Source organism: Macrotis lagotis, chromosome 6 (assembly GCF_037893015.1).
Source record: "Macrotis lagotis isolate mMagLag1 chromosome 6, bilby.v1.9.chrom.fasta, whole genome shotgun sequence".
Lineage (NCBI taxonomy): Eukaryota > Metazoa > Chordata > Mammalia > Peramelemorphia > Peramelidae > Macrotis > Macrotis lagotis.
The window spans coordinates 18,678,272-18,699,359 of record NC_133663.1 but is presented as its reverse complement, the minus strand read 5'-3'; the positions used below and the strand labels follow the sequence as shown (position 1 = coordinate 18,699,359).

Sequence of the window (21,088 nt, the reverse complement as noted above, 5' to 3'; positions counted from 1 at the left end):
TCTCATCTGTAAAATGAGCTGAAGGAAATGACAAATCCCTTCAGTATCTTTGCCAAGAAAACCCCAAATAGGGTCATGGAGATCAGACACACCTGAAAAAATAACTCAATAACAACAAACATAGAGAACTTTATGGTTTCAAAACAGTTTTACATAAATGACTTCATTTGATCCTCATAAAAATCTTGACAAATAGAAATTAGAGATACTATCATCCCCACTTTACAGATGAGAAAAATGAGGTTCAGAGAGTTAAGTGATCCTCCCATGGCCACAAGAGATAGTAAGGGTCAGAGACCAGAACTAAATATGAAGGACTCTTTCCATTGCAATATCTCTCTTCTCTTTTTTTTTAAAGACAGATTTTATTTATTTTGAGTTTTACAATTTTTCCCCCTCTTCTTGCTTCCCTCCTCCCACCCCCCACAGAAGGCAGTCTATTTGTCATTACATTACTTCCATGGTATACATTTATCTCAGTTAAATATGATGAGAGAGAAATAATATCCCTAAGGAAGAAAAATAAAATGCAAGAGATAGCAAAATTACATAATAAGATAATGGGTTTTTAATTAAAGGTAATAGTCTTTGGTGTCTGTTCAAACTCCATAATTCTTTCTCTGGATACAGTTGATATTCTCCATGGCAGATATCCAAAAATTGTACCTGATTGTTGCACTGATGGAATGGGCAAGTCCATCAAAGTTGATCATCACCCCATGTTGCTATTAGGGTGTACAAATGTTTTTCTGGTTCTGCTCATCTTGCTCAGTATCAGTTTATGCAAATCCCTCCAGGCTTTCCTGAATTCCCATCCCTTCTGGTTTCTAATAGAACAATAGTGTTCCATTACATACATATACCAGTTTGTTAAGCCATTCCCCAATTGAAGGACATTCACTTGATTTCCAATTCTTTGCCCCCACAAACAGAGCTGCTATAAATATTTTTGTACGAGTGATGTTTTTTATCCTTTTTCATGATCTTTTCATGGTATAGACCCAGTAGTGGTATTGCTGGATCAACAGGTATGCACATTTTTGCTGCCCTTTGGGCATAATTCCAAATTGCTCTCCAGAAAGGATGGATGAGTTCACAGCTCCACCAACAATGTAATAGTGTTCCAGATTTCCCGCATCCCTTCCAACATTGATCATTGTCCTTTCTGGTCATATCGGCCAGTATGAGAAGTGTGAGGTGGTACCTCAGAGATGTTTTAATTTGCATTTCTCTAATAAGTAGTGATTTAGAGCAATTTTTCATATGACTATGGATCACTTTGATTTCCTCAGCTGTAAATTGCCTTTGCATATCTTTTGACCATTTTTCAATTAGGGAATGGTGTGCTCTTTTGAAAATTTGACTCAGTTCTCTGTATATTTTAGAAATGAGTCCTCTGTCAGAAATATTAGTTGCAAAAATTGTTTCCCAGTTTACTACATTTCTTTTGATCTTGGTTACAGTGGTTTTGTCTGTGCAAAAGCTTTTTAATTTAATGTAACCAAAATTATTTAGTTTGTTTTTAATGACATTCTCCATCTCTTCCTTGGTCATAAACTGCTTCCCTTTCCATAGATCTGACAGGTAAACTATTCTTTGATCTCATAATTTGCTTATAATATTGTCTTTTATGTCTAAATCCTATATCCATTTTGATCTTATTTTGGTATAAAGTGTGAGGTGTTGGCCTAATCCGAGTTTCTGCCTTACTAACTTCCAATTTTCCCAACAGTTTTTATTGAAGAGAGTTTTTATCCCAATAGCTGGACTCTGGGTTTATCAAACAGCAGATTACTATAATCATTTCCTGCTATTGCACCTAATCTATTCCACTGGTCCACCACTCTATTTCTTAGCCAATACCAGACAGTTTTGATGATTGATGCTTTATAATATAATTTTAGATCTAGTAAGGCTAAGCCTCCTTCTTTTGCACGTTTTGTTTCTTCTCTTTTACAAAGCATTCACATCTCAGTAACTCTGGTAGTAAAAAGCATAGTTGTCTCCATTATACTAATGGAAAAAACAGGCTTAGGAAGGGGAAGCTTCCTCCCAAGGTTATAGCTCAACAATGACAAAATGGGGCTTCTGGCATTGTTAACAGCATACTCTCAAATCAACAAGCCTGAAAATGGTTATTTTCCCTCCAAGTCCTACCAGCTTTCCCTTCGAGAAATTAAGAATAAAAATTCTCATTTCAAAGTCAATTTATGGACGGTAAGAGAAAAGTGCCATAAAACAGTTGTATGACTTATTTTAAAAGGGATTGAATGATATTTTTTTTCCTTAGACTAATATACCTCCAGTCACCTGATCTGTTGTGACAATGTGATCTTTTCCCATCATTTACCATGTTTGCACTAATTTGAAGCTGCCAATTAAATCAGATCCTTTTCAACAAAAAAACAATTCAACAATTTCTTTGGCAAATTGTTCCATATATTAATCCCTGAAGCTATCTTTTTTTATATCTCCAGAAGAATCTCTGAAATTATTTCAATAATTCAATTTCTTATAAGACTACACACCCGAGTCACATTTAATAGGACAAATCAAACTTAGAACTGGGATCTGGACCCACTGGAACACTGACCTGCATGAAAAATGCTCTACAAAGCAAGTTAAAAGGGAAACCAATGTCTCGTAAGGGCCAACTCATGCTATCCCCATAGCATAGGGGTTCTAATGCTAGACTTCAAGTCAGGAAATGTTGGACTTGAATCCCATTTCGGATACTTCCTACATGTCCCCAGAGGAGTTATTTAAACTCATTGAGTCTTAGTTTTTACACCGGTAAAAGGAACTAAAAGCACCTTTAGCACCTGCCTCACAGGATCACTGTAAAGTTCTAATGAAATAATATATGTAAAGTGATATAATAATAATAATAACTCACATTTCTAAAGTGCTTTATATATTACCTTGATTGAGTATCACTATAGCCCTGGAATTTACAAATCAAGAAACTGTGGCTGAGAGAAGGTAGGGAACTTTCCCAGAGTCATATTGCTAATAAAAATTTGGGGCAAGATTCAAATTCAGGTCTTGCCACTTCCCAGACATGTACTCTCAGCTACAACTTCTGTATCCATTCAGCACAATGTTTAGTAAGTACCTACTGTGTCAGACATTGTGCTGACAACTGAGGATACAAGACAAAAAACAAAGAGGCCTCTGGAAGCAAAGAATTAGAGGCTAGACTATACATGTTTTGTAAACAAAATCTCTAAGAAATAGATTAAAAAGGAACTCAGGGAGAGGACATTAGCAATAGCACCTGAAGGATGAGGATATGCTACATCTCAGGAAATGACCCCTGATGAGAGAATTGAAGGAAGACTGAAATTCTATCCAACAGTGATGAAAGTACTTCAGAACCACGGGCAGAGACAGGGATAGGTCATGCACATGAGATTGCGGTGTAATGAGCCAAGAAAACTGGGCTAAGTTCGAGCCAGAAGGCCAAGGCAAGATGACCCTAAAGGTAAGAAGGAACCATTGGAGCTTCCTGAAGCAGGGGAGTGTCTGGGTTTTAGTAATATAAGTGGAAGTGGCATGAAAGGTGGACTAGAAAGAGAAGGAAAAAAGGAAACAGCTAGACTAATTTGTAGGCTGTTACATTCATTCAGTTAAGAGATGATGGAGTAGCACTATGATCACATACTTTGTGGCAAGAAAGAAATGATTGCCAAATATATTATGGCAAAGATATTGAAAGCTGATTGGATATGATGGGTAAGAGAAAGGATGTGTACTGGACAATTCAGCTTATGAACCTGGTGATTAATGTCCTCATCCCTAGACCATAACACATTTTGAGGATGAGAGTATTGGAACATCAGAGAATTCAAGAAACCACTGGACCAGGGTCAGCCAGACCAGGAGGCAGAACAAAGCCTATAGACTATATCTACCCACTCCAAATTTTCCATTACAACAATGTCCTTATGTCCCAGACTTCTCTATGTTAATCCTATCAAAATTCACCTCTTCCCTCCCATCCCTGAAGGACTTGATTCTCACTATAGTAGAAGCTTAGACATTAAAAATGTAATAGATTAATTCACTCTAAGATTTTAGTGATGAGACAAAACAGTACAAAAGAAAGGCTGTTGGATCAGGACTTGGAAGATTCACTGCCTAGGTGACCTTGGGAAATAATTCCCTTTCTCTGGGCCTCAGTTTTCTCATCTGAAAAATGAGGGTCTTCAATTCAATGATCAGTAAAATCATTCCCAATTCCATGTCTTTAATCCTAGCTAAATAGTTTAATCTTTGGTACAGGAAAGTATCTTAGGGTAGAATCTGTAAACTTGCTTTTAGAGTTAGATAAAATGGAGGCTAGATGGATGGATGGATAGAGATAGAGATAGAGGGGTAGGTAGATGGATGGATGGATGGATGGATGGATGGATGGATGGATGGATGGATGGATGGATGGACAGAGGTAGACAGATACCCAGATTTCAAAATATCTGATTTCCTTTATAATCTCTAAGTATTTTATTTTGTTCATTTAAAAATATTATTTGAAGAAGAAGTTCATAAGTTCCACTTGACTGACAAGGGGGTCTATTAAATGAAAAAGGTCAAGAAGCCCTGGTTTAATGTGTGTTCCTTCTGGATTATTTTGCATTTTAATAAGGAATGCTTGGACTTACAATGTTTTAACCAATGGAGTAAAATAACCAACCAAAGTAATGAAAAGATAGCTGGTCTCGGAGACTAAAGAATCAGGTAACAATCCAGCTGTACTCCTTATGATCTATGTAACCTTGATCAAGTCTATGGCTCAGTTTTCTCAACTGTAAAATGCAAGTAAAAATGTTTACATTCCTAACTCACAGGGCTGTTGTGAGGATCAAATGAAGTCATGCATGTCTAAAGCCCTTTGGAGATACAAAGTGGTAAATAGGTTGTGGCTGTTGTTTAATCATTTACAGTTGTGTTGAAATTTTTGTGATCCCATTTGAGGTTTTCTTGACAAAGATACAGGAGGGGCTTACCATTTCCATCTCCAAGTGAGAAACTGAGGCAAACAGACTTGCCCAGGATCACACAGCTATTAAGTGCCAGGTTAGTCTTCCTGACTCCAGGTCTGGCACTCTATCCACTGTGCCATCTAGCTACCCATATAAATGGAGTCACTATTCATTTTAATACTGTAAGGGAAACTTTCCATCACCCTTTACACTCTACACAGTACATAAGTACCTGAAGGCAATTTATGGTGCAGAGTGGGCAGAGGGTTTGACTCAGAATCAGGAAGACACAGGTTTAAATCCTGCCTCTGCAGCCTACTAGCAGAGTGGTCCTGCACAAGTCATCCAAGCTCACTCATGTTCTTGCATTCCTGTGTATTCTCTGTCTCTCTCTCTCTCTCACTCTCTGTATGTGTGTGTGTGTGTGTGTGTGTATAAACTTAACTGAAGGGCTTGATTTTTACTAGAATAGCAACTTAGATATTAACAGTCTGACAAATTAATTCATTCTAAGATCTCAGCGAGGGGGCAGCAGAGTACAAGACAAAGACTATTGGATCAGGACTTGGAGGTTTCAGATAGATATAGATAGATGGATAGATAAATGATAGATAGATAGATAGACAGACAGACAGATATAAAGCTATTGCTATAGCTATAGATCTATAGCTACAGATATATCATGAAACTCCCTTGGATTTTCCATGAAGTCATATACAGAATGCCCATGATGGGGAAGGGTCACAGAGCCTTATTTTCATTTTAAAATAAAAGCACTTTTAAAACTGTAAGGCAGTGAAAAAATGTTCAGGTATTATCATTTGATGTATTTGAGTCAACACAAATCCAACAGGGACCTTCATCTCCAGCAGGAAAAAAATCAATAAGTTGTGTGGGTCTTCATTGCCATCCAGTGGCTGATTGGGCATATGACATCAACATTTCCTAGATCTTTTCAGACATGCCATTTTTAAAAGGTGATGCAGAATACACACCAGTCACCTACCCAAAACTTAAAATAAAATCAGGGCACTCAAACTTGTAGAATGTGGATTAATCACTGTGGTCCTTAAGACTCCAGACCAGAACAACTCAGGACAGAGGAAACTCACTGGTTGGTCCCATGTTGCCATTTCAGAAGCCAGAACAGATCCCAATCAATCTGAATCTAATTATCCATTGCCCTCATGATGGTAGGTGAACATTCTTTCCACATTTCTTTAGCAATTGGAAAAGGTTTCTCCAAATAAACTTCATTTGCGACAAATGGTTTAAAGAAGAATGTTCAGTTGAAGGGGCACAAGAATGTGGCTCTACATTTTATAAAAGGGAGTCAGAAAAAACAAACTTCACTCTTCTTTTATTTACTACTTAGATGGATGTTGATAGCCCCCCTACAATAATGTTGAAGAATAAAATTTTTAACAGTGGGCATCTCAAGATCACTGAAAGATCTGCTCAATTCCCTAAAAAATATCCTAACTCATTTCCTTCTCTTTTGCTCAGTTCTTGGCCCACTTCTTTGTTCTAGCTCACATTAGTAGTCATTCTGGACTAACTCATTGAGTGCCCATCTAGCTATTTGGCCAAAGTCTATAAACAACATTTTCTTCCAGTGACTTTATTTTTCCGGAGGAAAAAAAAACATGGAGTGTTCCAACTTGGAATGAGAAATGATGGGTAGATAGTCTTCAATTATGGATTTCACCAAGAGAGGCCAATAGATCAAGGGGGCATAAAGTTACACTGAGGATGACATGTGGTGTTGGTGATAGAAGCAGAAAAAGAGAGAAGGGAAGAAAATGGCAACTGACCCTCAAGTTTCAGCATTTTATGATTTCCAGAGTCTAAAGAGCTACCTGTGGCTTTAGTGTTTGTTCTTATGCATAGATAGACCCCTAAAGCTGCAAAAAAAAAAAAAAAACCTCTACTTGTAACTAATGTCTACCATCTTTCCCCTTAGAGAGAAAAAATTGCCAACTCAAAGCAGAGATTCTCAAAAATAATGAGCCCTGAGAAGTGCTCCCATGTATTCTAATTCACATTTGAAGTCATAATTTTATGAAGTGCTATCATTGGTTCCAACCCACTGGAAACATGTGGTGTGAATTTGAAGGATGTGGCTACTAAAGGGGTTCATTGTTTGCACTAATTGGGACTTGGTTAATAATTGAGAGTTGCTGTGATGGTGAGGAATGTGGAGTTGTACCTCTATGCAACAGATCTTGGCTAGACCAGGGTTACAAAGGAAATTTGGGGCTGGGGGGGGGGGGGCACCAGGGTAATGCCTGCCTGCCTGGAGCTTCCATTCTATTAGTCACCAAATGAACTGGAACCCTAACCCTGAAGTGTGTTTAAGATGTCTTCACACTGTTTTCTATGCCTTAGAAGCCTTATCATGTAGATGGTTAACAAATCAACTCACAACAATATCATACTAAAATGTAAATTAATGATATCATCATGTCATCATTATATCCACCTTAATAGGTCAGTGATCTTGTATCTAAATTCCTTTCTTCAGCCATTTATTTGCCCTTTTGAAGAAAAAAGTATTTGAACTACATGTTTTCACCTGGATTTGGAAGGTGTGGGTTCAAATTCTAGTACTGACTCCCATTGGTTGCATGACCATGGGAAAATGACTACTTTTCTGAACTAGTATTAGGGCCTTGATTCAAACTCAGATTCCCCAAACTTGCATTGCATTGCACTCCACCACCCTCATTTAATCAAGGTATGTCTTATCTTGTCCTGTGGGAGCAGTTCAGTAAAAAAGCCCTGGCCTGCCCCAAGAAAGACCTGAATTCAAGGTCTTATTTCAATACTTACCAGGTAGCTGGCCCTCTTTGCCCTCAGCCATTAGTCCTAGACAGGCTGAGCTCTGCGCTGACTAAAGGAGCCCCCCTTGTGATGGCACCCCAGAACCTTTGCTCCTCCATTATTTCCCATGTGTCACCTAACTGGTCTTTCGATTGATGCTGTGCAGAATGGGAGGTTCTCTTCACTGTGTGACCTGGAACAGGTCACTTATCCTACTCCCAACCTGTTTTTTCATCTGCAAAGAGTATAATTGTCTTCTTCATGGGTTGTTGTGAAGAAAGCTCTTTGTAAACTCATCCACACTATAGAAGTTTGAACAGTTATTCCCCCCACCTCCACCCGCCATCCAGTCATGATCGGCTTATGGGTAAGAACCCAATATTCCCTATTCCCCACAGACTGCATGTCTGATTTTCCTTCTGAAAGGTGCCAACTTTGTCTTGAGTTTCTATTTGCTTACCTGCACTGTTGGTGCTAAGGCTGCAATGAGACTCAGGGGAGATCCTTGGTTCTTTGTCTCGGTTTCCTGATCTGTAAAAAGGGGGTAACAATAGCACCACCCTTCCAGAGTAATTTTTGGTTTCAAATGATGAACCATAAAACAACGTGCAGACTTTAGACAATGACATAAATAGGTATGATCATCAGTATTAATTCTTAAAAGGATCAAATGGGATATTTACAAAGTGGTTAGGGTGGTACCTGGCAGAGGGGTACTTGATACTTTCCCTAAAACACAATGGAAGATCCTGGGGAGCAGGGACATGTTCAGAGAAGGGCTTGCATAGGCTAGAAATATGGTACAGGGTGGACGTGCTTTAATTCATGCTTTCTCCCCATTTGAATCTGTTTAGTCTGCACCTGGCCTCCTGCTCAGATTTGTTTCCTTTCATGCTCCAGATGTTGATAAGGCCAACAAGCAAATGCTCTTCATCATTCAAATGAGGCCTTCATAAAGATACAGCAGACCCTGGCTTGAGGGGCAGGCTGTGTGCAGAACAGAAGTGGTTTTCGGTGGCCCTGAGCTCGGGTTCAGCCCTTGGGTCACCGAAGGATGCAGAAGGCCTCCACACCCATCTTTCCCTGCGAATGATGCCCTCCTGTCTCAGCACAAAGGATTCTAGCCACCCCACATCTCAAGGAGCTGGGAATCCATTAGGCCATCCTGAAAGCATTAAAACTGGCAAGAGCCTGGTCCCTGACCTGAGAACTTCTGTCCACCCTGAAACAAAGAGCAAACAAGTTAGCAGAGGAAGATCCCTCGTCCCAGCAATCTCTGCAGTCTGGATGTGAGGACTCCTTTGCTCAATAGCAGATTTCCTTTCATTACAGAGTGTTGTTAGATTGGAGTCAGAGGTCCTGCGTTTCAATCTTTGTTCTGCCATTTAGAACCTAAGGGACTTCTAGCTAATCACAACATCTCTGAGCCTCTGCTCTCCTCATAAAGATGAGGGGACTGGATTAGACCAGTTCTCAAATCCCTCCCAGTTCTAAATCTATGGACCTATGGCCCTAGGCAGGGGCCCCAGCAACCAAGTCCATACTCAGTGGAAAATGAGCCAAGCTGCTTTGGGAGAAGAAGCTATCCCTACGAGGAGTTGCCTACAGTGACAAAAACTCAGGTCTGGTATAAAAATAATTTGTTGTTATTGTTCAGTTGTTTCAGTCTGACTCTTGGAGACCCCATTTGAGGTTTTCTTGGTAAAGATTTTAAGAGTAGTTTCCATTTCCTTCTTCAGCTCATTTTAAAGATGAGGAAACTGAGGTAAACAGGATGAAGTGACTTGCCCAGGGTCACACAGCCAATAATTGCCCAAGGCTGGATTTGAACTCAGATGAGTCTTCCTGATTCCAAAGCCAACACTATCTAGTGTGCCACCTAATTGCCTCTCCCCAAAAAAATAATTATTTACATTAATAAACACTTGGCTTACTATTTCATTTCTCAAAGGGGAGCTGAAATAAGGAGTGAAGAAATAGCCATTAGGAGTTATATGGATTTAATGGCCACCAAGCCACCAGTTGTGTATTCTCTATAGAGTTCGTCACTTTTTAAATTGCACACTTAAATAGTCTATGCTATTAAACAAAAGAAAAATGTTAATTTAAATAAGCAATACCATATAGCTCAAAATCTCAAAGCTACCAAAAAACAGTTTAGGAGGTAACTCAGATTCAGACTGGCTGGGTGGGTTCTGATTGATGGGAAGGGTCACCTTCTTCCTTTATCGCCATGACTTTCTGATCCCCTCTAGACTGTGACTGTAATGTCATACTATGCTTGTTAACAATGAGCTACTTTGCAGGATACCCTTGAGCAGGGGATGGTGGTCAATAAGATGGAAACCCTCCATTTCCATTTTGCTTTCCCACAAAGGTAGAAGCAGAAAGGATTACCATGGAGGACAATGGAGAACTAGAGGCCAATGTCTCCTTGAAAAACCAGTGCCCTATTGTAGAGGACTACAAGAAGGTCTACCTGTCCATGACCTACAGCATCGTCTTTGTGCTGGGGCTGCCCCTCAACGGCATTGTTCTCTGGCTCTCCTGGTGCCGCACCAAGCGCTGGACATGTACCACCATCTATCTCTCAAACCTGATGGTGGCGGACCTGCTCTACATCGCAACGCTGCCCTTCCTGATCATCAACTACTCCCTGGGGGACCAGTGGCCCTTCGGTGAGGCCTTATGCCGGCTGGTGCGCTTCCTGTTCTATGCCAACCTCTATGGCAGCATCCTGCTGCTGACATGCATCAGCGTGCACCGCTTCCTGGGCATCTGCTACCCCATCCAGTCCTTGGCCTACCGGACTCAGAGACTGGCCTGCATCGGAACAGGCACCACGTGGGCCCTGGTCATCCTGCAGGTGCTGCCCACATTGGTCTTCTCTGAAACGGGGTTTAGTGACAACAAGACAGTCTGTTATGATCTGAGTCGTCCTGACAACTTCAGCCACTTCTTCGTCTATGGGATGGTTCTGTCTTTCTCAGGCTTCGTTGTGCCTTTTCTGATCATCCTCATCTGCTACTCGCTAATGATCAAGAGCCTGGTGAAGCCCTCAGAGGCCCAGACAGGGCTGGGTACAGCTGCTCGAACCAAGTCCATCCGCACTATCTTGGTGGTGTGCGGCCTCTTCACGCTCTGCTTTGGGCCTTTCCACGTCACTCGCTCTGCCTACCTCTTTGTCCGGCTTCATGCCACAAAGTACTGTCCTCTGCTCTCAAGGGTCAGCCTGGCTTATAAGGTGTGGCGGCCTCTGGTCAGCCTCAACAGCTGCTTAAACCCAGTGCTCTTCTTCCTGTCTGGGGACAGCAACAGAAGCAGACTGGTCCAGGAACTGTGGCATAACAGATGAGTTAAAGGTCAACCAAGAAGACCCAGCCACAGGCGAGAAGGTCAGCCGGGTAGACTTCGGATGCAAATCTGTCACTAGGAATTCTCATAACCAGAGCAAAGTCATTTAGTCAGAAAGGGAGGGAAAGGGAAGAACAGTCCACCCTGGTACAATCACACCAGAAGGGAGAAGGGCAATTCACTGCTAACAGTCCAGTCTATCCCCATTCACCCCTTTGCATGCCATTGATTTTTGACTGTTCAAAGGAAACTGGCATCAGGCAACAGAATACAGCAATGGGGAAAGTGTCACAAAAGGTGACAGGGGTCCAGGGTTAAGTTTGGGAGATGAGTTGTCAGTTAAAGGGACCAGAGGCTACCACAACTAAGAGCACATCCTTGCAGTCTGCACCCTGGGACAAACCCCTGACTGCCCTACCTGTGTTTTGTCTCTGCTCTGATGACTTGACTTCAATAAATGTCTTAATGGAGAAGTGACTGAAACATTCTAGAAGACCAGTGATGATGCTAAGCAAACAAAAAAGATCCTATCCAAAAAACAGTGAGGAACAGGGCACATTTATTTCTTGTTTTTCTAAAAGCCCAGTGAAATACCACACACTTGGTTCAACTGAAACCCATCAACCCAAAAGTATTTCAGGACTGGTAAGTCTAAAAGGTGGCTGTTGTCCAGAATCAAGGATAATAGAAGGAGAGAAAAGTTGACAACATTCCAGTCAAAACCTTGGAATTCAATAGGCAACCTAAATTCAAATGAATAGCATGAGTTATTGTAGGAAATAATTTGGAACACCAAATCCTGAAATTCATGAAGCTGTTTCTCAAATGTCCCCTTAAACAACAAATTACAGATGAATCAAACTGCCTTTGTGGAGAGAGGAGACAAGGATGGGGGAGGGGAGACAGCAGTAGAGAGGAAGAGGAAAGAGGGAAGGAGGGGGAGAGAAAGGAGCAAAGAGGAAGAGAAGGGAGGGAAAGGAAGAAGAAAGGGAAGAAGAGGGGGAAAGAAGAAAAGGGAAAGGAGGAAGAGGGAAGGAGGGAAGGAAAGAAGAGGGAGAGAAGCAATGAGAAGGGGGAGGGGAAGGAGAAAGAATGACTTGAAGAATATCAAATATAGTTTTATTGCTCTTAAAATGCTCATAGCTTGAAAAGTAAATCTCAGATGGAGTTCTTTATAGTTCCTTCTAATGAAAAAATGTTACCTCAAAAAACATTTCAAGACTCTTAAGGTGCAGGGCTAGTACTGATGGATATTAGTAACATATAGCTTTTTAAAGAAATCCTAGTTTATTAATATGACAAAAAAGGAAAATGATAGATGTTGGAGGGGATGTGGGAAAACTAAGTCAAGAATGTACTGTGGGAGCTGTCAACTGATACAACCATCCTGGAGAGCAATTTGGAACGATGCCCAAAGGGCTCTAAAATTGTGCAGACCTTCTGATCCAGCCATACCACTGCTAGGCCTTTGCTCCAAAGAGAGCAAAGAAAAAGAAAAGGATCTCTATGTACAAAAACCATTTTCACAGCTCTTTTCATGGTAGCAAAGAATTGGAAATTAAAGGGGTGTCCATCAGTTGGGAAATGGCTAGTGGTGGTATGATTATCATGGAATGTTAGAGTTCTAGAAGAAATGACAAGCAGGATGATTTCTGAAAAAAACTGCAAAGCCTTCTGTGAACTGATACAAAGTGAAGCAAACAGAACCATGAGGACATCAGACACGAACAACAATTGTGTACAAAGAACTGTAGCTGACTTAGCTTTGCTCAGCAAGACAATGAGCCAAGACAGTCCTAAAAGACTCATGATGAAAAATGCTATCCAGCTCTAGAAAGCACTGATGTTGTCTGAATACAGACCAAGACATACTAGCTTTCTTTTTTTCTTCTTTCCCTCTTTTGAGATCTCTTGCAAAAAAAGACTAACAAGGGAATGTTAAACATAATTGCATATGTATAACCTATTTCAGATTGCTTATTATCTCAGGGAGGATAATAATCTCAGGGAAGGATTGGAGAGGGAGGGATAAGTCAACACTTAAAAAACTGAATGTTAAAAATTGTTTTTAATATGTAAATGGAGAAAAATATTAGAAGTTAAAAAAAAAGGTGGAACAAAATGCTAGCTACTTCAGACAAATAGCAGGGAGGGGGAGAGGAGTCCAGGATAAGACAGGGAAGGCAATATGAGACATCAAGGATCCTGAAGAACTGGTGTGTTCAGGGAACCAAGAGGAACAGAACTTTCAGGACTGGAGGGGGGGAAACTGGCCTACTGTCTTCTGCTCTCTGTAGAACTTATCTACAGAAAAGGAAACCAGTCTCAGAAGGGCATGAACAACCTGGACAATGTCCAGAAGAGTCACCCAGATGATGAAGGGCCTGAGTCCACGACATCAGAAGATATCAGCTTAACCAGGTTTAAATAATACTCAGACTGTTTTCAGGAAAAAGTGAAGGACTATCTCACAGAGAAAGGAACTCGACTTGTCCTGGGTTACCCCAAAGAGTGGGACCAGGAGAAAATAGATAAAGTTCACCTCTGACATTAAGAAAAACAATCAAACAATTAGGGACTGTCTCATTCCTGGAGTTTGGCTTCAAAGTTCTGGGGCTGGGAATAATTATTTAAATTGTAAGGGGGCAGCTAGCTGGCATAGTGGATAGAGTACTGTTGTCAGGAAGACCTAAGTTCAAATTTAGCCTCAGACATTTAAAAATTATCTAGTTATGAGACCTTGGGCAAGTCACTTAATCCCATTGCCTTGCAAAAATCCAAAAATAAAATTGTGACAGGATATTATTATAAAGTACGGTTAATAGCAGATTAGGAAAAGGTAAGTCAAGTGACCAGGTACAGTTAAACCATACTACAACTATTTAAAATACGGGTTCCACCCCCATCCTTTTCTTTTTAGAGAATGGCTTTATATTTTGCTTCTCCAGAAGATAAAAAAATATTATTAGTTAAAATTAATTCAGTGGTTACAGAGTCCTCTTCTTCTCTACCCATCTCCCCTCCCCCCCACATTTTCTTTGTTCTAATTCACTTAATAATTTTTTTTAGGTTTTTTTGCAAGGCAAATGGGGTTAAGTGGTTTACCCAAGGCCACACAGCTAGGTAATTATTAAGTGTCTGAGACCAGATTTGAACCCAGGTACTCCTGACTCCAAGGCCAATGCTTTATCCACTACACCACCTAGCCGTCCCCTCACTTAATAATTCTAATTAAGACTGGAGAGGCTGTTCATGACAGAAAGATAAAAATAAATGCTTCCTTATACATTTATTGAAATAAAAATAAAAAGATTTTTCCTTGGGTAACTTTTTATCTATTTGTGTAAAGGCATACAATTGTCATCTTAATATTTAGAACATATTTTACTCATTACAAGAAATGTAAAATATATTTTGCCAAAAGGACTATTCCAAGATTCCAAGATTAAAGAGAGGTTAAGAATTCAAAAATAGTTCTAAGGAGATCTAGTCATGATTAGTAGTGAATTTTCCATAAATAAAAAGTTTGTACCTGCATAGTCCCCATTACAAAAATAGAAGCAAATATCAGATTACACTTCATTTTATTTGATATAAAACTTGAGCATTCTTTTGGCTGATTGGGACTGTTGGGTTCTTTTTGGTTTAAAAAAAGGTAACCTACAAAATTTCCAGATTTGGAAAATACATAAATGAGATGAACAAATGAAAAGTCCCTCAGCAGAGACCATCTTTCTCCCCTTTTATTCACTGCCACTGGTAAAGTGGAACAAGGCTTTCCAGAGCATTTTGCTGGGCTTGGACACTGAATAAATTATTAGCAAGAAGTTAAGGAGAACTCCTTTGCAGAAAACCTTAAAAAATTCATGATCTAAGATAATGTATACTCTTATAGAAATAAACTTGGAGAAAAGCACTTTGGAAATAGGCTGTTAAAACACACCGTAAAAGTTACTTCCAGAAGGCCACTTTCCCCCTTCTAGCCCATCACTCTTTCCCAAAAGTCCAGCTTTCCGGAGTCCAGTGCACAGCTGCCTTTCTGCTGATGACTCAAATTATCTGCAAAAATACATTAAAATGAGTGATTAGAGAAAAGAAGGGTCCTACTAAGCCCTAGTGAATTGGGCCAAAACCCAAATGCACATAAAGACAGGATCACTCACTGGGCAAGTGGAAGAGTCTAGAACAACTTGCTATTGGGCCTCCAGACTGTGAGCAAGATGATCCCCAGACAGCAATTGCTCCTCTCAGAGGCACTGCTATAAACACTGCTACATAAACTTTTCTCCTGTCATAACACCTCCCCAGCATCAGCCTGCCTGAAAATTTTCTGAAGAGACAGTTCCCATGCCCACCCCCATGGCTGCCCCATTCCTTCTTTTGGGCACCTCTCCGTATTATTGAGCATCTTACTGATCGATAAGAATTCATCAATCTAGCTTCCTTTCCTTTCTCCAAACCAGTCAGTCTGAACCCATAGAAGGAAAAGTAGAGGTGCTTCCATCAGAACTGCCTAGAAATGACCCTAGGATCCAGCATGTTGCTCTAGCTGCCAGAGAGGCTTCATTCAGGCCTGGTACCATGTAAGGGAGCAACACTACAAAAAGTGAAATCCATTCTCTCTCAGGGGAGATGAAAAGTTACTGAGATGTCAGGATACAATCATAGGTACTAAGCATCCAAATTAAGAGTAAGATCACGGGATCTCAGAAATCTTGCAGTCTATCCCTCTCATATAATAGTATCAGGACCCAAGAGACACAGTGACTTACCAGAGGTCACCGGGGGAGCCCCTGACCAGCAGCCAGGAGGCAAAACAAAAGCCAAATGCAGTGTTAAATATACTTTAAAAGGAACTATGATCCTTTTCCTGTGATGCAAAGTGAAGCCAGAAAAGTACTGGCCAGAATGGATGGCAACAAAGCATCTGCTCCTTGAAGCAGCATGTGGGCAGTGACCATGGCCATTTCCAAGGGCTGAAGTCAGGCTTTGAGAAACATGTTTTCCAATTCAATTTCCGTGACAAAGATGGTCTTGTCCTTTGTCTCTCATGTGTGTGCAGTTGTACATGTTCACATTCACATACATGTACACGTACACGTACACACACACACACACACACACACACACACGGCACGCACAGCCCTATAATCCTGAAGCCCTCCATTTCCACTAATTTTAAGTCACCTGAGTGATTTTTGGTCTGGCAGGGGACAGACCAGAAAGAGAACAGCTCAGGAAGAATGGAAAGGTCATTCACTGGTCCTCTACTGTTTGTTAGCATTTCTTAAGTCTTTTCCAAGTATTGGGCCTTCCTTAAATATGATGCTGAAGGCTGACAAGGGTTCTTTTTACAGAATATGACCAGCTTAGCAGACAAGTACAGTCCTGAGGGGACTCAGTATCCTAAGCTTATTGGACGTCTTGTTTGCTGAGGCACTATGACCCAAAGATGCTGCTGCTGGGGCAGGATTACCCAACTGCAGCCTCCTTCAGGAGGGTCATCTCTACCAACCTTCACTTCTGGATCAGCACATAGCAGTGGGGAAAAAAGCTTCCTTCCCTCCCTTCTTTTCAACACTGAAATCTGAGACAGCATCCAAAATGTCGCCTTACCTCCCTCCAATGCACATGGTCAGGGGCTCCTTGTTACTTTAGCTGCTCTAAATTAAAACATTTCAAGACTCATTCTATTCATGACAACAGGTAAGAGGGTCTTCACTGAGTTAGCATGAAAGGGAATCGGCCATGCAGCCCATTGTTAATAGGTTACCAAGTTAAGGACACACTCTTGTCTTCTTGCCTTCAAACACTTACTCAGTATGAGTCGGCTTTGGCAGCTCTCCCCTTTGTCTGGCAGTATAATTAAGGTTGCCTCCTACAACAAAAGAAAGGAGAAGATTCTGGGTCAGGCAAATGTTTGCACCCTAGGAACAACAGAGAGCTCCTGTCAGGCCAGGGCGTCCTCTCAGGAGCTGGCATTCTCATTACAGTTGAAGAAACAGAAGCCGGGGATGACTGAGCTGGAGCAAGGCAGGCCAGGTTTGGACCCCAGGGTTCACCCCCAAATTCAGTATTCTCTGCATTATATCAAACACACACACACACACACACACACACACACACACACACACACACGGGTATGTGTCTATGTACATAGACACATGTAGATTTATATTTTCAATTCAATCCTACACAAGATTATTTTTGTATGTGTGAGTGTATCTATATGAGTGAGTGTGTAAGAATCAAGTTGGTCTATGGTTGGGATAAAAAGGAGCCTCCTCAATGGTATCACTTCTCAGTGTTAGAAAGGATGTAAGAAAACTGGGACATTAACACATTGCCGGTGAAGTTGTGAACTGATCCAACCATTCTGAAGGGTCATTTGAAACTGTGCCTAAAGGACAATAAAACTGTGCTCAGTCTTTGATCCAGCTGTGTCCCAAAGAGATCGTTAAAAAAGGGAGAAATGACCCACAAGTACAAAAATATTTTTATCAACTTTTTGTGGTGGCAAAGAATTGGAAATTGAAGGGATGCCATGAATTAAGGAATGGCTGACTGGAAAGATTTGCATGAATTGATCTTGAGTGAGCTGAATAGAACCAGAAGAACATTATAAAAGCTAACAACATCAAGGGGTAATGATCAACCTTGATGGACTTGCTCACCCCTCATCAGTGCAATAATGAGGGACAAATTTAGGGGATCTGTGATGCAGAATACCATCTGTATCCAGAGAAAGAACTATAGAGTTTAAATGAGGTCTAAAGCAGATTATCTTCAATTTCTAAAAGCTCTCTTATGTAATATGTCATTTTGCTATCTCTAATGTTTTCTTTCTTCCTTTTGGATCTGATTTCTCTCTCACAACAAATTCAATTTTGATCTATACATATCATAGATCCAAATGTTAGACCTATATCAGATTGCTTTCTGTTGGGGGGAGGAAGGGAAGTCTAGAGAAAAATTGTAAAACTCAAATACTTACAAAAAAAATGACTGGTAAAACCTACCATTGTATGGTATTGGAAGACAAATAAAATACTTATATAATGATATTTTTTTAAAAAGGGAATGGCTGAAAAATCTATGTACATGAATGTGATGAAGTACTACTGCTATTAGAAATCATAAACAGGCAGATTTCAGAAAAGCATGGAAAGACTCCCATGAATTGATGCTGAGTGAACAGAACCAGGAGAACATTGTACACTTTAACAGTAAAAGTGGGTGATGATCAACCATGATCATCATTGTGATTCATTTTTTTTTTCATTTAAAAATTTGTTTTATGCTTTCTGGTTTATTTCTCCCCTCTCATGAGTTTTTTTTTTTAGTTCCAAATACTCGTTCACTACATAACTAATATAGAAATGTTTAACATAATTATACATGTATAATCAGATTACTTATTATCAAGGGGAGGAAGAAGGAAAGAGAGGGAGAAAAATGTGTAATTCAAAATCTTATTTAAAAAATGAATGTTTTAAACTATCTTTGCAATGTAATTGGAATAATGAATTAATTAATTTTTAAAAAACCGGTGATATCATTTCAAATTATCTGAAACAGCACCAGAGCTTAAACTGCCCTATTATTTAAATGTCACATGTTTCTATATCACTATCATTAGAATGACAGTTAAAATTTGCAAAACAATTAGTGAGACAAATTATGAAAACCATTTAACAGATTTATAAACCAAGACTGAAATCAGTGTAGTTTGGCCACTGTGATATGAAATACAAAAGAAGCAACAAAGAAAGCCCCCTTATTCCACACACTAATTTTACCCAGAATTGAGAGAGAAACTTAATTCCACAGAAACATTACCTCGAGTACAATCCACCAAGTACAGCAAAACCACTGCTAAAAAGGATACTATGAGAAAAACAAAAGAGAAACGTCTTTTTTAAGAAATATTTCTGCATTTATACCTATAATCACAAAGCAAGTCTGGTGATCCCTAACCATTCTTGGGGACTCATCGGCAGAGCTTATGGCTTTCTTCCCAAGGAGCCAAGGCAAGCTTGGAGCTCATTCACTATGGTTAGAGATGACAAAGTCGAGTGTCCTTTCCACAAAGAAAGAGCATGGCACCCCAAGATTTCCCTCTGCCAACACTTGCACTCTTTCTCTAAAACTGTATCTTTCTTGATATTTCCCCAAGACTTGCTGCTAACCCACACTAAGGATTACTTGTTCTAGGGCATGCTAATTGGAAATTTAGGAATATGGTGGCTGGGTCTGAAAACTAATTATCATCTTTTTAAAACTAAAGAAAGTCCCTACAACCCTACCCAAATCACAGAGGGAAAATCCTCAATGGCATCTCCACTCCTTGAAGCCAAATCTTCTAACCTCACCCCAAAAAGTACATTTTCCACCACCCTCCACTGGAGCATATATATCTCAATACATCTACTAAATAATTTCCTAAGGTTTGGCCTCAAGAACAAAAAAATTCATGCCTTACTTATCAGGAGACAAGAAAGATTCCAAAAAGATTTCTTAAGTACTTACCAGAAACACAAGCAATGAAGAAGATTTCCAAAAGAAAATACCCTGAATTATCCAATATTTCACCAGCAACAATGGCTATAATGGCCAGACCAAGATTCTGGATGGACTGCATGCTAAGAAGGAAAAATTCAAATATGTAAGTTTTTCACCTAGATGTTGCAAAAATATTACTAATATGAACATCTGCAAGTACAATAAATGAAACTGGTATGAAATGAAGGAGCTTGATGATCCACAATAAATTTTTTCTGAGTATCTCATCAGCATGGGTCCTCTGACTCTCAGGACAGAACCCACCTTGCCCAGGTCTTCTTCCTCAGGAGGCTTCCTATTCACATCCTTCTCTAGTTAGGCATTTAGTCCAGTGTATTGTCAGCCCAAGCTACGATGATCTTGGCACTAGTCCCATAGGCCAGTTGGGCTAACATGGGCTATCCCTTACATCTGGGAGTCTTTCCAGTTACCTTTGGGCCACCCATGATTTGGATCCTTCTTCTGGTGTCCTGATGGACAGTCATACAGTATCAGTGGAAGAAGGCTCAAGTTACCAGAGTTTTCTGAGATTCCTCCATGCAAGACAAGAGAGTGGCACTGATTAAAGTGGAAAGCAGAACGAGCTTAGATGTCACTACACCATGTCTTCTAGTCCCATGATTGATCCTGGAGAGTTTACTGTTTGTGGATGACAAGTATTCCACTTGTAATCCTTCATGCAACTATTAAGCTCCAGGTCGCTTCCCTGAGAGACACAGCCAGAATAGAGAGGGTCGCTTTCAAGGATCACAAGTAACCAAAGAGCAAAGGACTCAAGATCTCCTGCAGCTGGGGAGAGGAGCCAGGAGCCCAGAAAACCTCCAGCTCATCCAACAGATCCAAGACACTCACTCCCCACAGCGAAAATGAGCAACGGAGAGCATGTTCATGGGGCGAGGCCCTTGGGAACTCGCCAGGCAAATATGTTCAAGGCAACTGGACTCAGGCTGGAAGAGGTCAAGGAGCGTCTCCATCATATCCCTGCAGTCTGTTCCTCCTGCAGGTGTGGAATCCACACCTGGGAAAGAACCATTCTATCTATCAGAAGCCTGTCATTCTTTCCTCCCTTTCCCTGGGCTGCTCACAAAACATCTCTGGCATGCAGTGGAATGCTTCCTTTTCTAGGCTGCTGCCCCACCAAGATGTAAGGTCCATGAGGGCAGGGGCTATGCAGATGTATATGGTCGCCACATCATTCCCAGACTTGGCACATTGGCTGGCCCCCAGAATGAGCTCAATAAATGCCACTCCCTAACTGGATGACATCTGAGAAAGACCATGCAGCATTTTCAACCATCTACAGCTGCAACATCCTCTTCTGTATTGCTAATTTTTTGAAGGAAAGGTCTGTGAAAAGTCCACTTGGA

At 40.5% G+C, this 21,088-nt stretch overlaps 2 protein-coding genes across 5 annotated transcripts in view; one reads left to right on the top strand and one right to left on the bottom strand.

Moving 5' to 3' along the window:
* The window catches only part of MFSD1 (major facilitator superfamily domain containing 1), a 53,301-nt gene that overhangs the window by 10,791 nt on the left and 21,422 nt on the right, over window positions 1–21,088 (bottom strand). Inside the window, exons 13-17 of one of the 4 annotated variants that reach the window (XR_012469310.1) lie at window positions 19,689–19,801; window positions 18,999–19,046; window positions 16,977–17,037; window positions 15,103–15,218; window positions 8,266–8,336 (exon numbers count right to left, since the gene is read on the bottom strand). Coding sequence is in view for 2 of the 4 variants with exons in the window: in XM_074190827.1 (XP_074046928.1) it covers window positions 15,215–15,218; window positions 16,977–17,037; window positions 18,999–19,046; window positions 19,689–19,801 (226 nt within the window). In the remaining 2 variants the exon portion in view is untranslated. The other 3 variants (XR_012469311.1, XM_074190827.1, XM_074190828.1) reach the window with 3 other exon arrangements.
* On the top strand, window positions 10,204–11,160 carry LOC141492089 (P2Y purinoceptor 3-like). The gene has a single exon (XM_074192718.1). The coding sequence runs from the start codon at window positions 10,204–10,206 to the stop codon at window positions 11,158–11,160; it is 957 nt and encodes a 318-aa protein (XP_074048819.1).